Source organism: Argopecten irradians, chromosome 15 (genome assembly GCF_041381155.1).
Source record: "Argopecten irradians isolate NY chromosome 15, Ai_NY, whole genome shotgun sequence".
In the NCBI taxonomy this organism is placed as follows: Eukaryota; Metazoa; Mollusca; class Bivalvia; order Pectinida; family Pectinidae; genus Argopecten; species Argopecten irradians.
In genome coordinates, this window is record NC_091148.1 from 15903830 (window position 1) to 15921760 (window position 17931).

Consider the following 17931-nt stretch of genomic DNA (forward strand, 5'->3'; position numbering starts at 1 on the left):
TCATCTAAAAGATGGTGGCTGCGTAAATTAAGTAAACCAGTCCCGATATCAGTCGTTAAATAAAGGTGACTTACTGTTTTTTGTGGAGTAAAAGTTATATCGCCAAACATCTCAAACGGTTTGACGAGACTTTGTCTCAGCAGGGTTTTATACTCAATCACATCCATGTCTGGCAAACCATTCATCTGTAACATCAAAAAGACAAAATCCCGTTAGTCAATTCAGACAAAATCTCAGTAGTCAATTCAGACAAAATCGAATAAGTCAATTCAGACAAAATTTCATAATTCAATTCAGACAAAATCTCATAAGTCAATTCAGACAAAATCTCATAAGTCAATTCAGACAAAATCTCATAAGTCAATTCAAACAAAATCTCATAAGTCAATTCAGACAAAATCTCATAAGTCAATTCAGACAAAATCTCATAAGTCAATTCAGACAAAATCTCATAAGTCAATTCAGACAAAATCTCATAAGTCAATTCAGACAAAATCTCATTAGTCAATTCAGACAAAATCTCATAAGTCAATTCAGACAAAATCTCATAAGTCAATTCAGACAAAATCTCATAAGTCAATTCAGACAAAATCTCATTAGTCAATTCCTATCCATCCTCGATACTCCAGGGGTTTCAATCACTTATGTTACATCCACCGTACCCTTGACTATCTCATAGTATAACTGGAGGCAGCTCAAGATCAGGTGAAAACATCTGACCAATCACAGGTTTGCATAGAAGATAACAGAGTGATAGTAATCCCTGGAGTATCGAGGATGATTCCTACTTAAAACATTTGTATCTGGGAACCAATGAAATCACTTCCTTATAAGCATTTAGTTTGTTATTCACATATTACAGATATCTTGTTAATAGAAACTGTGAAAGGAAACAAAATTTGAGTTGTAAGCATGGTCATTATAATGTAACATGTTTTAGTGATAAATCTTAGTGTTTGAAATTGACAAACGAAGGAATATTGCCTCCACGCCAATAAGTATCGAAGAGGAAACCGTGAAACTTTCTTCCTGCATTATTAAACAACAGTCACTATGCGGTATATAGTGTAATGTATCTTATTTATGTATCTATTGTTTGGTGAAGAGGACTTATCTGACGTTACCTGAACACAGGTGGTGGCATGAGGACCGGTCAGTATGGACGTAGTAACGGTCAGCTGGCGCATGGACATAACAGCAAACTCCTGATCCTCAAGGGAACTCCCATCAAACCTAAAAGGCTGCAGCTTTTCTGGTACATCTGTCGAGTAGAGTTAGTTATTATTAAAGCATAGTTACGATTGCAATCTATTCATGCCCCTGGATCAAACATGATTATTGGGCATATCTCGTTTGAGAGTTCCAAATGGGAACAACATGCATACAGAGCATATGATTATGGTAGTGTGAAAAATATCTTCAAAATCTCATTTCTAAAATATATCATCTCTAGGCCTTTCAGTTCATGAAAAGAAAATGTTTAAAAGATTTATTCTATTTTTTCATATTATTAGGCCCCTGTGACCTTGCATGAAGGTCGAGGTCATCATTTGAACAAACTTTCATCAAACATACCTCCCCTTATAAACGTCACTCCTCTTTTCTGTGTCTCAAAGGAAAGAAAGCATATGTATGTTTACAGTAACAGGTTAATGTGCCATGAGTAACAAAAAAAGTTAAAATATAGCTGACTGTTTTTGAGAAGTTTTTCGTCCACAACTTACATCTTTGTTCCCTAATATGTGGTCCCCACTCCCCTTTGTTGTAAATTTTTAAGTGCCCCAGGGACTAATTACAGCGAGTACGGTAATATAGACTCACCTGTAGCTAAGTAGGTGTTCTGGTTCTGTAGGTGGACCTCTGCGGTAGGCACAGACAGGTAGACCTGGAAGGCGGGGATCAGACCCGGGACGTAACATGAGTCCACACACATGGACGCAGCAAGGGATTCTGGGAGTATCGCAAGCTCAGACGCGGTGGCAGTTTCTTCTTCATCAGATCTGAAATTATATACCATTATAAAATATAACATTAATGATTCTGTGTGAGATGATGTAATTATGACATAGGAACTTCATATATTTTATGTAATCTTATTGTTCTTGTTATATCCTTTATCAAATGATACTTTACTTTTATTCAAAATCAATATGGCGTACATTTGTCCACTTTCATGACAGTACCTATTCTCTGTGAACATGCTGTTATGAATGACGACCCGCCATGCTTGAGCGACTACAAGGTCCCCAACATTGATGACCTTGACCTCTGGTAGCTGTAATATTGTCTGTGTGTCTTCCGACAGTTCAAAGTCCACGTAGGGGAGATACTGCTGTGTGGCAGTGTCTTGGTACTGAAGGGTACATGGAATCTAAAAACAGCATTACCAATTCTTAACATGTATATGGTGACACAAGATTTGATATTATGAACTTTATTTGTAAAACGTAAATGCCTCTGCCTCAAAAAGAGACTTTAAAATGGTGTGATGAAGCAAGCATTGGTAACATAGGCGCCCAATTTTGTAACAAGAGCATAGAAATTCTCCCTTACCTTCAAGGATTTAACTTCAATACATAATAATATACACTTTCTATAAACTTTCACGCTTTTATATACGAACAATTCATGTATCAGAATTGTTTGTAATTAAATTGATTCAGAACTTATTCAAGGAAATAAACAATCAAATGCAAAGGTGTATAATAATTAAACTGACCTTCTATAATATATAATATTATAATCAATAGTAAATTTTCTTGCCATTGGTCTGACCTTAACTTGACCTTGTGGTCAATAAAATTGTTCTGAACTTCATCACACATCCTACAATCAAACTGATCATGATCCAGACTTACTAGTGTTTCCGTCTCTTCTATCCCTCTGTTAGCTCTCGGTATGTTAAAAGGTATTGGCGTAAATCGGACATGGGAGATCACTCTAGGCTCATCATAGCACCAAGTCATACAGCTGTCCCCTGAATTATCACGTCTACAAAACGTTATGTCCCCTGTTCTAGCTTCAAACTCAGGATCTGAAACAAAATTTAGCGAGAGGTTCTAGAGGGATCTTAGAACATGTACCCAACATTGAATTATATTTATCAGTAGAATGAAAGATGAATCTTTTCTTATTTTCTCTTTTTTTCCATTTGAAACATTTGAAGAAGAACTACATGTGTCTGCATACAAATTTTATCAAATTTCAAGATGGTTGTATATATCAATGATATAAGTTGATATAAAATTTTACAAAAGTGGTTTTCTAATATTCAGTTCTCATCAGATCGACTCTTTATAAGAGTTTTATAGAAATAATAATAATCAAACCATTCAAATTCAAATTACATAATTTCACAACAGAGAGTCTGAAAACAGACATTATATTTTTTCTTCTTTTGTAACTGTTTTTGTTTTGTTTTATTTGGTTGCACTTGTATGTCTTGTAATATATTTTGAAAATGAATAATTTTTTTTTTTTTTTTTTTTTTTTTTTACAAAAGTCAGCTTACCTGTGAAATTTTAGAAAGATTCTTTCAAAACTTCTCACGTTGGACATGTATAAATTAAATAATTTATTTTCTCATTGGTCAAAAAACTGAATTGACATTGTTATATCTACACACCAAAATTGATCCAAAATATTAATTTCATAGGCATGTACTTTCAAAAGGAGAAGATTTGTATACAAACCTTGATTGTTGACATATTGAAACAGTCCTGACCTCAGATCATCTGTCGACTGCTCCAATATCAGATCTTCTTCTTTCTCTGTCTCATCCTGTCTTTCTTCAGATTCAACTTTCACTTTTCCATTTTTTTTTCTATCACTCTGGTTTGGTCAAAAGTTCAGTTAAATAAAAAATTCGCTTCACATTTATAATTAGCGAACTTTCTGATTTGCATTTCATTTTCTAAAGAAAATGTTTGGAAAATCAGTTGATAGGACATTATAGCATTTTCTCATTATAAAGATATTATCTAACAATTTCAGAAACTCAGATACAACATCTAAATCAAAATTTAAATTATGTCTTTATGAATTGTTTAATGTTGAACATTCCAAGATATTTAATTTAAAAGATTGCAGCCCTAAATCTATATATATTTTATCAATTATAAAAAGTTCAAACAGTAAATGTTCATTTAATCATCAAAGACTAATTAAATTACCATTTAATTAACTGTAAAATGGTGGTTTTTTTTTCATTTTTCATTCATCTCTACCTGAATATAAAGCCATTTCTACTGTCTATTTACCTTTAGGATCTGCTGCAGCTGTTTTTGAAGACTAGTAAAGCACAGGAAATGTTCTTGGCCTATGGTTACCGACACTAGGCCCGTCGTTAGGGTAGCCGACAGAGATGGTATCCGTGGCAACCCGTCACAGTTTTTGTACCACTCTAGTACAGCGTCCACAGTAACACTACACGGGTGTAGGAGGGGGCGGGACTGTTTCTGGTATACAGTCTTCACTGCTATATCCTTCAGCTGTACGTAGGCTTCAACACTGTCCAGACTTCCTGGAAACACATAATATTAACTTTTTGTACCCATTGTATATTTTGATAACCATTATTAATAATACTATTTAAAGTGAATAGTCGGGCAAAGAAAACCAGTCTAAATGCGTTCATTGGCCTTCCAAAAGTTCTCACATATTAATACGACGGTCAAGTTCTGCTTAGTTTCCCAGTTCTGACCATTAAAGTAAAGAAAAGTTGAAAGCATTGAAAGCGAGGCTGCGTGGAAATGTAACAACGGACATAGTGAGCCGGGAGGACGTTTTAGAATTTCCATACTTTAAATTAATTTCTTCGTACGCACACAGATTTTGACGAGAGATTTTATTTTTCCATTTCATAAGAAATTATACTGGATACATTCACACCATTTTTACCGACTTTAGCCATCCTTGCCCGACTGTTCACTTTAAATGTACACTTTGTTTATTTATTGAGTCTAAGTGATATATGGCTGGTAATCTTCGCAGTTTTGAGGGACATCGATTGTAACAATTTGATTTACGAATTATTAAAAAATTGTTACATCAAACAAGCCAAGTCACAAAACTTTTAAACTACTGTACTAAAATCTGCAATTACTTATTTTCTTGATTTTACTTAAAATCACAACAAAATTAACCATGTAAATAGCCGACTATACAATATTAAATCATCATAAGTGTGTTTAACTCATTTTATTATCTATTAAAGAATATCATTTAATATTTACCCTACTTACAAGCCAAATTACCTTTGACATATACCAGACTGTTATTATGACTACGGTACAGGTTTAAATTTACCTAGTCAGTCAGTTACCTGAATTGTGCTGGTCAAGGACCATCTCCAGTCTCACCCTCTCAACCAATCCAGTTATCCCAGAATTCTTGAAAACTGATCCCGTTTCTATGACAACCACTATCTGGTCTGTCTGTAGTTGGAATCTCTCCAATTTAGACAGTCCAACTGAAACAAGAGATATTTTTAAGACAACTTCAATTTGGAAACACCAAGTCAATTTCTCCAATTCAACATACAGTGGATATTCCATAATCCGAACACTTGAGCCCCCCACCCCAAAACAGTCTGGATTGCAAAATTTTTGGACAGCCAGATTCCATTATATAGCCAATCATCAATTTTTTCCCCTGATTTTCATCTGAAATGTGTGTTTTTCGGACATACAGCTCACAAACCTTTACTTACCTTGCATGAAGTCAAATTGTTGACCTTGACTTTTAGACTTCTTGCTTGTTTCTTTGGTATCTGAACTCTGACCCTCTGACCTCTGACTTTGTGAACTTTTTGGTAGGTATCAAATCTTTGATGAACCGTTGGACCTGTTGGAATTTCTCCTCACTGAGATTCACCTTTAGGGGTCTCTCCACCTTCAGATCAATACAGGCTATCAAACAGTCAAAAAGAAAGACATCAATTATCTTAAAGATGTTCCACCGCTGAGACAGCGAAAAACCATACTCTTCATTTGAACAATAATTGGTGTTTAATCATGTATATATATGTTTATTAACACAAAAACTAATATAATTAATTTGCTTTTGGTGCATGCACAATCAGTGCTTCATTCCATATATAAGACATTGTGCCACAGAATTTTTTCGGGATCCAATTAATTATTTTTAATATTCTTATCCTGAAGTAAATAAAATTAGAAGTCCAAACTTTTCAATGGTGTTAATGGTGTAAAGTAAGTAGCTTTTGTAACTTAAGAAAAATATTATTTGTCTGCTCCTGTTTCTTATTGAGAAAGTATGTGTCAGCGGTGGAGCATTTTTAATCTACTGTATGTACAGTGGCTGGCCGTATCATCATGATATATGTACATATCATCAGGTGACATGTGTCAGTTAAGGGACTAACCTGTGTTGTGGAGATTAACACATGACATTAACCGGATATCTTGGGGGAAATTGGCATGGTAGTCAGTGTAAAACCTAAAACTCTGATTATCTTGGGGAGATTGGCATAGTAGTCTGTGAAAAACCTAAAATTCTGGTTATCTTGGGAAGATTGGCATAGTAGTCTGTGAAACACCTAAAATTCTGGAATTTACTATCTGCTAAATTGTGACCTTGCTGACTCGGATGGTATACAGACTATGGGGGAATCCCTGTTTTAGGGTGGGGTTTCCCTGACCTTGACCTTTACCTGATTCCTCGAGGAAGTTTTTGACTCGGACGGTATACAGACTATGGGGGAATCCTTGTTTTAGGGTGGGGTTTCCACGACCTTGACCTTTACCTAATTCCTTGAGGAAGTTCTGACTCGGACGGTATACAGACTATGGGAGACTCCTTGTTTTAGGGTGGGGTTTCCCTGACCTTGACCTTTACCTGATTCCTTGAGGAAGTTGTTGACTAGGATGGTATACAGACTAGGGGGAATCCCTGTTTTAGGGTGGGGTTTCCCTGACCTTGACCTTTACCTGATTCCTCGAGGAAGTTTTTGACTCGGACGGTATACAGACTATGGGGGAATCCTTGTTTTAGGGTGGAGTTTCCACGACCTTGACCTTTACCTAATTCCTTGAGGAAGTTCTGACTCGGACGGTATACAGACTATGGGAGAATCCTTGTTTTAGGGTGGGGTTTCCCCGACCTTGACCTTTACCTGATTCCTTGAGGAAGTTGTTGACTAGGATGGTATACAGACTAGGGGGAATCCCTGTTTTAGGGGTGGGGTTTCCCTGACCTTGACCTTTACCTGATTCCTTGAGAAAGTTGTTGACTCAGATGGTATACAGACTAGGGGGAATCCCTGTTTTAGGGTGGGTTTCCACGACCTTGACCTTTACCTGATTCCTTGTGACTCGGATGGTATACAGACTATGGGGGAATCCCTGTTTTAGGGTGGGGTTTCCCTGACCTTGACCTTTACCTGATTCTTCGAGGAAGTTTTTGACTCGGACGGTATACAGACTATGGGGGAATCCTTGTTTTAGGGTGGGGTTTCCACGACCTTGACCTTTACCTAATTCCTTGAGGAAGTTCTGACTCGGACGGTATACAGACTATGGGAGACTCCTTGTTTTAGGGTGGGGTTTCCCTGACCTTGACCTTTACCTGATTCCTTGAGGAAGTTGTTGACTAGGATGGTATACAGACTAGGGGGAATCCCTGTTTTAGGGTGGGGTTTCCCTGACCTTGACCTTTACCTGATTCCTCGAGGAAGTTTTTGACTCGGACGGTATACAGACTATGGGGGAATCCTTGTTTTAGGGTGGGGTTTCCACGACCTTGACCTTTACCTAATTCCTTGAGGAAGTTCTGACTCGGACGGTATACAGACTATGGGAGAATCCTTGTTTTAGGGTGGGGTTTCCCTGACCTTGACCTTTACCTGATTCCTTGAGGAAGTTGTTGACTAGGATGGTATACAGACTAGGGGGAATCCCTGTTTTAGGGTGGGGTTTCCCTGACCTTGACCTTTACCTGATTCCTCGAGGAAGTTTTTGACTCGGACGGTATACAGACTATGGGGGAATCCTTGTTTTAGGGTGGAGTTTCCACGACCTTGACCTTTACCTAATTCCTTGAGGAAGTTCTGACTCGGACGGTATACAGACTATGGGAGAATCCTTGTTTTAGGGTGGGGTTTCCCTGACCTTGACCTTTACCTGATTCCTTGAGGAAGTTGTTGACTCGGATGGTATACAGACTAGGGGGAATCCCTGTTTTAGGGTGGGGTTTCCCTGACCTTGACTTTTACCTGATTCCTTGAGGAAGTTGTTGACTCGGATGGTATACAGACTAGGGGGAATCCCTGTTTTAGGATGGGGTTTCCCTGACCTTGTCTCTATCCAGTACAGGTGGTAGTCCGAACAGTCAGGTATAATCTTTTTATCATCTGAAATAAAATATTAATAATTCAAATTCACAATTCACAAATTATTACAGCTATCTCCCCACAATGTTTAATTGTCAAGATACATTTTCTAAATTGTTGATAAAAAGAAAATGACCTGAACATAAAGCTTCATAAAACTTAATCAATAAGAAACCGTTGTTTAATAGTTTGAGAATTCTTGCCGGAAGTGAATTTAGTTTTTGCATTATTCTATCAATAATTGCTTCACTTGGTTTAGTGTATAATAAATTTTAACAGCTTGGGTTACTGAAGGTTGTTTTAAGTTTTGGTGGTGGAAGAAACCCAGACATATCCCGAGAAAAAGCATCAACCAACAATAAGAGATCAATTCAACTGGTGAAAAACTGAGCTTCGAAACAAAACAAGTTGTCAGATTTGGAGAGCTTTATGTACATTTTTTTTTATAGATGTAGAAGATACCTTTTATAACAAACATTTTGAGAATTGCTGAAGTATAATAGAATCTTACTTGGGTCTGTCAAGTGGACAGGGATATCTCAAACCAAGTGAAAGATTTAGGCCGGTCAACCCGAGGCTTGCTGAGGGTTGGTGGCCAATATCCTTCACGAGGGTTGAGATCCCTGTCCACTTGATAGACCCATGTCTTGATTCTTTTTCTCTCATACTTTCACGAAACATTATGAAAATGCAGTTTTTAGAAACATTTTCATAGCGCTGCATTCAAAGGAACGTCATTGACGCCGACAATAGGCACCGCCTGTATTGATGACGTCACGTCATTGTCTAGCGCATACGAGCTGTCTTTTACCTACCCCGGTAAAAGACAGAGTTATCTTTCCCTAGCAACCGCGAGATAACCCTGTCAAGTATGGGATAAATACATGTCCTGTACAGATAATTTAAGTAATAGTGACCTTTGTAGTTGACCATCTGACCCCAAATTGATTCCTATGCTACCTCATAAACTGTTTCACTGACAGGGAGCGAATAAGCACTTGACCATGACAATTTGAAATGCCACATTTCTTATTATACAGGTTGAGGTAACATAAAACATCCTTTTTTGAAGTTGATAAGTTACTTACCCACTTCAATGAAATCTGCCCCGGGTCCCTTGATGAGGACATCGTAACAGGACATTTCAAATGTCTGCTGCTCTGGCTGGCACTTCAGAATGGTGTGAGGCTGAGAGAAGTACAGATATAAAAATGGCTGAATCACACAACTACCAGACTTTATCTCTTGCTCAGTCTCCGACTTCATGTCGTGTATATTCAGGAATGAGTAGGAAGACTTCATCCTTCCAGATTCCTGACCCTGCTCTGAATTTCCCTTGTCTTTGTTGCCATGGTAATCTTCCGTCAGGGTCTTGTGTGTGTACATTGTACATGAGATACGACCTGCAGTTAACAAGAGGTCAAATGGGGTCACAGACTCTGGACTTTGAACTATGGTTGCCGTTTGATGATCGGTTGGAATGGGAGAAACTGCCTTTTTAAAGGTCAAGGCTGAACTTTCACTTCCGATACCACTGTCAGAGGTCATGTGATCTTGTCTGACCTCCTGGTCAACCTTGACAGCTTCTTCATCTGATCTTTGAACCTTAGTTGGAAGTAACAATGCTTTTGATTGGCTAATCAAGTTTTCAAGAAGATGGATTTGATTTGTGCTAATAAATACATCTATGTCACTGGAGGCGTTGAGTTCAATTGTGTGACCACATACTAGAATCTGAAAGGAAAGACATTAAAAAAACAAATTAAATTATGCTTAATATCTGACAAAAAAAAATATCTGATGCACATTAATTAAGTCAAAGAAAGCATACAGGATATTCAGTTTAAAATCAGATTTGTTATTCCATCTTGGTCAAAAAACAATTTGATAAGTACAATAAAGTTGATATCCTCAGCCTTAACAATCTGGATTTAAATTACACCCTTTCTCTGACTGATTTGTGAGTTTTAGCGTCGTACAAATTATCACATGTCCACTTTAATATGTATACTCTCTTTATCATACATGTTAAAAGAGAGCATATTAACAATTAGCAGTTTTATTTTGGAAAATACACTCTTGACCAATTCAAATTTAAAAAAACAATTCATTCTAGATTTTCTGAAATATAACTTGTGGCCATTTTGCTGACTATTTACACTAACTAAGGGAAAGGTGTTGATAATGGTGATTAAAGTAGCTACAATTGTGAGTAATGAATACTCACTGGAGATTGGTTATCCTCTTTGGAGATGTAAGTGATGGCTGGAGCAGCGACAATCTTCATGTCCAGACTGGCCACCAGGGGGAGCAGCTGTATGTCAGTCTTCTCATTCCTGCATCAAATATCATTATGTTGAAAATAAGAATATAGAGACTTAAATAGGTTTCTGCACAAGAACATACAAATTCAAGTGCATCTATGTCACTTTGAATATGAAAGTCATGTTTCCTTAACACTTTTGAAGCAGTAATGACTAGGCGGAAGTCATAAGTAAGTGAAAGGTCATGGTTAAGGTCAGAGTTTAAGAGGGCATTACCAATAAAACTGATACTGTTAGTCACATAACAAAGTCAATCTAATCATGTTGATAAAATCGGATTCATTAGCACAAATATAATTTACAGAACTGATACAAAACTCTATAACCTATAGAATTGCGTAGCAAATTTTGTGCCAATAACTTCTTAAAGAGGGAGCAATAAATACAGTACAGGAAAATAACTTATCTTCGAGACAAGTTAATTTCATGTGATCATAACTATGGATTTTTTCACAACAATTTTCAACAATCCTATAAAATCCTGGCTGTTAATATATGAGACTTACTGCGCTTTTAAAAGTATAAATTTTCCCAAGACTTAATACTGCGGTTTGAGAAGTGTAAATTTTCCTAAGACTTAATACTGCGGTTTGAGAAGTGTAAATTTCCTTGCGACTTACTGCAGTTTGAGAAGTGTAAATTTCCTTGTGACTTACTGAAGTTTGAGAAGTGTAAATTTCCTTGTGACTTACTGTGGTTTGAGAAGCCTGTTCCATTCTAGCGCTGGTATCTGTATTGTAGGTGTATTTAACTCAGAATGTTCAGTGTTTACCCTATGATCAAGAAAATCTGTCCAGCATCCTACAAAGAAAAGATACATCATTTCAGAATTTAATAATGTGTAAAAATGGATCGTTTAATTCTGTAAGTTTTAGGAATTCTGATCAATTAATCATTTAGAAAATCTGTTATACTGGAAAAGCTAAGTATATAAACTGTTATGTAGTAACTGTTGTTAAATTCACAAGCGGGTGTAAGATTTTGCAATTGAAACTTTTTTTGAACTAATTTGTATGGGTTTATTTTCATAAATCATCTTTATATCTTTTGAAAGTGGCATTCACACGACAGTCTGTGATAATTAAAACCATGAATTTGATAAATTCTGTGATTCTTTAATTTTGAGAATTTGGAAAAATCTTCGAAATCAAAACCTCGCCAATATTAGCAACAGTTATATACTATACAGTAGCAGTACAAAATATCTAACCTGTACAGAGAGACAATCCTTTGAACTCCATCTGGTATTGTCTGTTCTCCACCGAGGATCCTGGTACCCTGTCTATCCCATGATGCATCGCTGTGCTGTACAGCTCTTTCTCGTACGCATAACGCGGTAGTGGGTTATCGGCTTGTGGAGTCACAGTAATGGAATGTATGAACCCAACTATCAAATCATGGTCTGCTGTACTCTTGACTGTTGTGTCTTTTTCTCTTTGAGCATGAGTAAAATCTTGGTCACTGGGAGGCTTTACAGGCATAAACACTCTTATACTGGCCATGTCAACATAGAGGAGAGGGAGGAGGCTAGATGTTACCATGGGAACATAATTAGGCTCTGGAAGAACAGGTTTAGGGGTCATGTTTTTCGGTGATTGGCCCGACCTTTTGGTGCCTGTGAAACAGTCTAGCACAGTCATCAGAGCCGGGATATTGAAGAGGAAGTCACAAGGCTCTAGGCTGAGGCATACTTCGGAGATATACTTATGGAAGTACAGTTTGCTTCCAACCTCCTGTATACCAGCCAAGTCGGAGTTTGGTTTTCGTAGTTTCTGCTTCACATTCTTACACAAGGCTCGTGTGAAGGTGAGGTTGATGAAGCGACGGTTTATCTCCCTTTTATTGGCCTCCACAAACAAGTGACCAGGTTGCGAGTCGCTTGACCACACTTTATGAGATACAACGTGAATGTCACTGGATAACTCCTTCTGTGAGCTCATCAAGATCCCCAGATCAGTACCTTTTGACCAGCTCGCTGTATTAGGGCTGAAACAAGTCAACATATTGCATCAGCCATTTGTAACATTGACCTTTCTTATCTGGAGAACAGTGTTACCATTGCATATATTTATTTAGTGTAAAAAATACATACAGGAACACACCTAAAAATATATGTGATACATGTAATGTGTTGTCACAATGAAAAGAGAAAATTACCACATCATTTTCATTGGAATACATTCATTCATACCTCAAAAGACAAACGAAAATTGCACATTAAAACTTGTGGACATCACGAAGTGTATAAAGATACAAAAGAATATATAAGAGACTGACTTTAGTCGATGTTAAATAAATATTTCCATACCTCTCACACTTTCTGCTGTAGTGATGCACACAGCACCCTCCACATGTGACCTTGACCTTGGCATAAATGACCTCCACATCCACAGAGGTCATTAGGTCCTCCATGATCAGACTGACTTTAGTTTCTGAAATGGTATATTAATCAATTACATTGTACTAGTAATAATTACATGATAAGCACACTCTCCAATTAAGATTTTCAATCATTACATTACAGGTTCCCAAATCTGTGTAAAAGCTATAATGAGTGTAATGTGAAACTTTACTGTGGAAGTAAAATGAGATTTCAATTACATCATAAAAGAGTTTTGATTCCTTCTTGAAATCATAAGAAAAACTAGATGCTAAAATGTATAAAACCAAGCAAGTAAATACTAGCCAATCGATTAGTAGATATTTTCCTCCACCAATAACCATTTTAAAATAACATTTCCTAATTGCTATGGTGCCTAAACTTGTATTTTTATCTTGGTATTTCAAATTATTTTGATCTCACCCAAAATATCTTTCTAAAAAGCCTTACCCGTTTGTGACCCACCATCTTGTCTATAAAAGCGAATTTCTAATTTGGGTAATGTCCACTGTAACCATAGCGACAGCTTCACCCCATCTGCTTTCATGTCTTCCACCAGCATGTCTCGGATTGGAGTTGCTTCCCTTGATGTGAGCTCTCCTGAGGTTCCCGTCTCTGTAAGTTCCACATCTTCTGTGATAGATGCCATGCTTGGCTGCTCTCTCTGGAAACTTGTTCCATGGGCAGACTCCTTTGTATCTGACATTGGGGTCAAGGTGTCCTTGACCTTTTCTGAACTTGACATTCTTTTTAAGAATGCAAGAACTTGTCCAAGGAACGTGTTCAGCCAAAGTCCAATAGAGATACTTAATTGTACCTAAAAAGAACATATCAGAATTTATTTTAAGATCATTAATCAAAATTTGTAAAGATATTATAAATTCTCTGATTTATATAACAATTTTGTATTCTTGAATCTTTGATTTCCATTTCTGATTTCTGTTTCTGTTCTTTTAATATGAAGTCTTAGCACACAATTTAAATACTGTCAGAATGATTCATTTTCCAGCAAAAAGCAAAAAAAAATTTAGGATAGAATTTCCTTCATTTCTTCTGAAACAAGATTATGGTTTCCTGTTAATTAATTTGCATCTTCATCTTAACAGCAGTGAATCCAGTTTTGGACTATGACGAAAATATTCCTTACCATCTAATTAAGCCTGGTTAACAGAAATTAGATATTGTTGGAAATTTCCTCAACTAAGATGCCATCAACAATCAAAATTACTTCACCATCTTCTCTGTATTGTATTTTCTTCATGAAAGTAATAACACATCAGAGAAGAATTTAATCAAAAGAAAATTGCATAATATGTGAGTACGGGGTATATTAAGTGGTATTCCAAAGTTACCTGTGGTTTAGACAATGCAAATGTCACACTCCTCATGTCAGTATGCAGACAAAGTCCCAAAGCTGAGATGATGTCCGAAGTTGGAGGAGAGTACTTGGTGCTAACCGCTATGGTACAGTTGACCGATACAGGCTTGAGGAGGGAGAAGATGGACGTCTTGGATAACAGAGTATACACGCTGAAGTTGTTCAAGGTCATGGTCCATGGCAGCTTTTCACCTGAGATAAACATACAAATGTTTAAAGACTAACTTGAAGGATTCTATAATTTGGTGTTATTTCCATGGTAAAAAATATCAAAAATGAATACTTAATAGCAAAAGACACCAGCTAGAAGGATATAACAGTACTGTTAAAATGGATATTTTCACGAGTGCTTAACTTCCCAATTTCCATGATGTTGTTATTTTCGTGATAAATACACTTTTAGACCTTTAACAACAATGTGATGTACAAAATATTACAAAATGGGGAATTTTTCGCAATCAATTAACTTTCGTGTAAAATTTTCCACATTTACCATATACAGAGCATTTTATTGTGCTAATTCTAAAGTTGAATAGTGTTTAGTCATCTTGGACAGACGGACAAACAAACGGACTAACAAACGGACAGAACTCAATTCAATGTACTCTACAAAATTTTGATGGGAATAACAAATAAAATAGAAAATGTAATTGTACTATAAACAAGAGGCCCAGAGGGCCTGTATCGCTCACCTGGTTTTTTGTTAGTTATTATCACAAGACTCTGACAATTAGAAAAATAAGCAAAATTGACTCCCAAAGTTTAATTTTGAATCACAACCATACAATGATGCTATTGATACCATACAAATATGCTATCCAATACATAGGTTCAGAGACAAAGTAACTTATATGAAAGTAGTAGCCTAATTGACCTTTTTGACCTCGCATCTATTGCCGTCTAAGGCCCCGGGGGTTAGCCCTATCATTTGTACAATTTCAAATCCCAACCCTATAAGGATGCTACCATTGCATTATAAGTGCTCTTCCATTCTTAGTTGCAGAGAAGAAGTCGTTTATATAGAAATAGCTAAATTAACCCCTTTTGACCCCACCCTTCAGGCCCCAGGGGGGGTCAGCCCAATCATTTGCAAAATTTTGAATCCAAACCCTATAAGGATGTAACCATTGCATTATGAGCGTAATCCCATGTTAAGTTGCAGAGAAAAAGTCATTTATATGGAAATTGACCCCTTTTGGCCCCGCCCCTCAGGCCCCCGGGGGTCAGCCCTATCATTTGCACAATTTGGAATCCCCACCCTATAAGGATGCTACCATTGCATTATGGGTGCTATACCATGCTTAGTTGCAGAGAAGAAGTCATTTATATGGAAATAGCCAAATTGACCCTTTTGACCCCGCCCTTCAGGCCCCCCGGGGGTCAGCCCTATCATTTGCACAATTTTGAATCCCCACACTATAAGGATGCTACCATTGTATTATGGGTGCTATACCATGCTTAGTTTCAGAGAAGAAGTCGTTTATATGGAAATAGCCAAATTGGCCCCTTTTGACCCCGCCCCTCAGGCCCCCAGGAGGTCAGCCCCATCATTTGTACAATTTTGAATCCCCACCCTATAAGGATGCTACCATTGCATTATGGGTGCTATCCCATGCTTGGTTTCAGAGAAGAAGTCGTTTATATGGAAATAGCCAAATTGACCCCTTTTGACCCCGCCCCTCAGGCCCCCCGGGGGTCAGCCTTATCATTTGTACAATTTTGAATCCCCACCCTATAACGATACTACCATTGCATTATGAGTGCTATCTCTTGCTTAGTTTCAGAGAAGAAGTCGTTTTATGGAAATAGCCAAATTGACCCCATTTGACCCCGCCCCTCAGGCCCCCGGGGGGTCAGCCCCATCATTTGTACAATTTTGAATCCCCACCCTATAAGGATGCTACCATTGCATTATGGGTGCTATACCACGCTTAGTTGCAGAGAAGAAGTCATTTATATGGAAATAGCCAAATTGACCCCTTTTGACCCCGTCCCTCAAGCCCCCAGAAGGGTCAGCCCTATCACTTGCACAATTTTGAATCCCCACCCTATAAGGATGCTACCATTGCATTATGGGTGCTAGACCATGTTTAGTTTCAGAGAAGAAATCGTTTGTATGGAAATAGCCAAATTGGCCCCTTTTGACCCCGCCCCTCAGGCCCCCAGGAGGTCAGCCCCATCATTTGTACAATTTTGAATCCCCACCCTATAAGGATGCTACCATTGCATTATGGGTGCTATCCCATGCTTGGTTTCAGAGAAGAAGTCGTTTATATGGAAATAGCCAAATTGACCCCTTTTGACCCCGCCCCTCGGGCCCCCCGGGGGTCAGCCTTATCATTTGTACAATTTTGAATCCCCACCCTATAACGATACTACCATTGCATTATGAGTGCTATCTCTTGCTTAGTTTCAGAGAAGAAGTCGTTTTATGGAAATAGCCAAATTGACCCCTTTTGGCCCCGCCCCTCAGGCCCCCGGGGGATCAGCCCTTTCATTTGTACAATTTTCAGTTAGTAGCCCATAAGGATGCTACCAGTCAAATTTTGTTGAAATCCGACCAGCGGTTATGGAGAAGAAGTCGATTGTTGACGGACAACGGACGACGGACGACGGACGACGGACGACGGACGACGGACGCCGGACGCTGCGGTATCCCATAAGCTCACCTCGGTCCTTCGGACCAGGTGAGCTAATAATTCAGTTACTAACCTACAAGTGACCCCTCCATTGTAGATATAGGTATTTCCTGTAAGACTTGCACCTGTTTGACTCCTGTACTGACCAGGTGTAGGTTCGGCAGACAGATGACCAGTGTCCCGAGTGTCTGACCCTGCTCTAGCATAGACACAAAGTTCTGTGGAATGTACATGCTTGGGTCGGGGACCGACATCGCACTCTTGTTTACAAACACACAACAGCTCTTGATGTCCACCTGTCAAAAGGTCAAAGGTTAAACATTAACTAAAGTAGATCATTGTGTAAGGTAAAAGGTCAAATATTAAGTAGATATTTAAGGTCGAAGGTTAATTTAGAACACAAGTCGGTCAGTCCATTAGACTTAATGTCCTATAATCAACAGATAATTTAAAGGTGACCTACTTTGTATGGACGATGCAATGTGATGTTTATGTAACCCTGGTCAATACTAGCCGCAATATATCGCTCGGCTAGAGAGAACTTCTCTTTAGTTCGATTGGTTGAGCGTCAGACTAGTAATCCAGAGGTCCCGAGTTCAATTCCTGGCAGAGGCAGGTATTAAAAGTTTTTGTAAATCCTGCACCCTGTTACATTTACCGTAAAAACTTGTATAATTTGCGCACCAGTGTAATTTGCGCAGGTACTTTTTAGGGCTGAAAATGCTGAAAAAAATCTACTATCAGTATATTTTGCGCATCAAAATTTTTGGGAAAAAACGCTGTCCAGGGAGTCCCAAAATCGATGTATGAAGGTGACAATTTCAATGCAAAATATGCCCCTAAAATGCTTGACAACTTGC

General features: G+C 37.9%; 1 protein-coding gene across 1 annotated transcript in view; it reads right to left on the reverse strand.

Annotated features, from left to right (window-relative positions):
- LOC138309287 (intermembrane lipid transfer protein VPS13B-like) overlaps positions 1-17931 on the reverse strand; it is a 55158-nt gene that overhangs the window by 22678 nt on the left and 14549 nt on the right. Inside the window, 19 exon segments of the mRNA XM_069250460.1 lie at positions 75-185; positions 1125-1261; positions 1822-2000; positions 2184-2371; positions 2859-3034; positions 3693-3831; positions 4260-4522; positions 5324-5470; positions 5711-5804; positions 5806-5909; positions 8234-8371; positions 9439-10084; positions 10578-10686; positions 11367-11475; positions 11885-12660; positions 12983-13106; positions 13505-13871; positions 14407-14624; positions 17145-17367. Of these exon segments, the coding sequence (XP_069106561.1) occupies positions 75-185; positions 1125-1261; positions 1822-2000; positions 2184-2371; positions 2859-3034; positions 3693-3831; positions 4260-4522; positions 5324-5470; positions 5711-5804; positions 5806-5909; positions 8234-8371; positions 9439-10084; positions 10578-10686; positions 11367-11475; positions 11885-12660; positions 12983-13106; positions 13505-13871; positions 14407-14624; positions 17145-17367 (4248 nt within the window).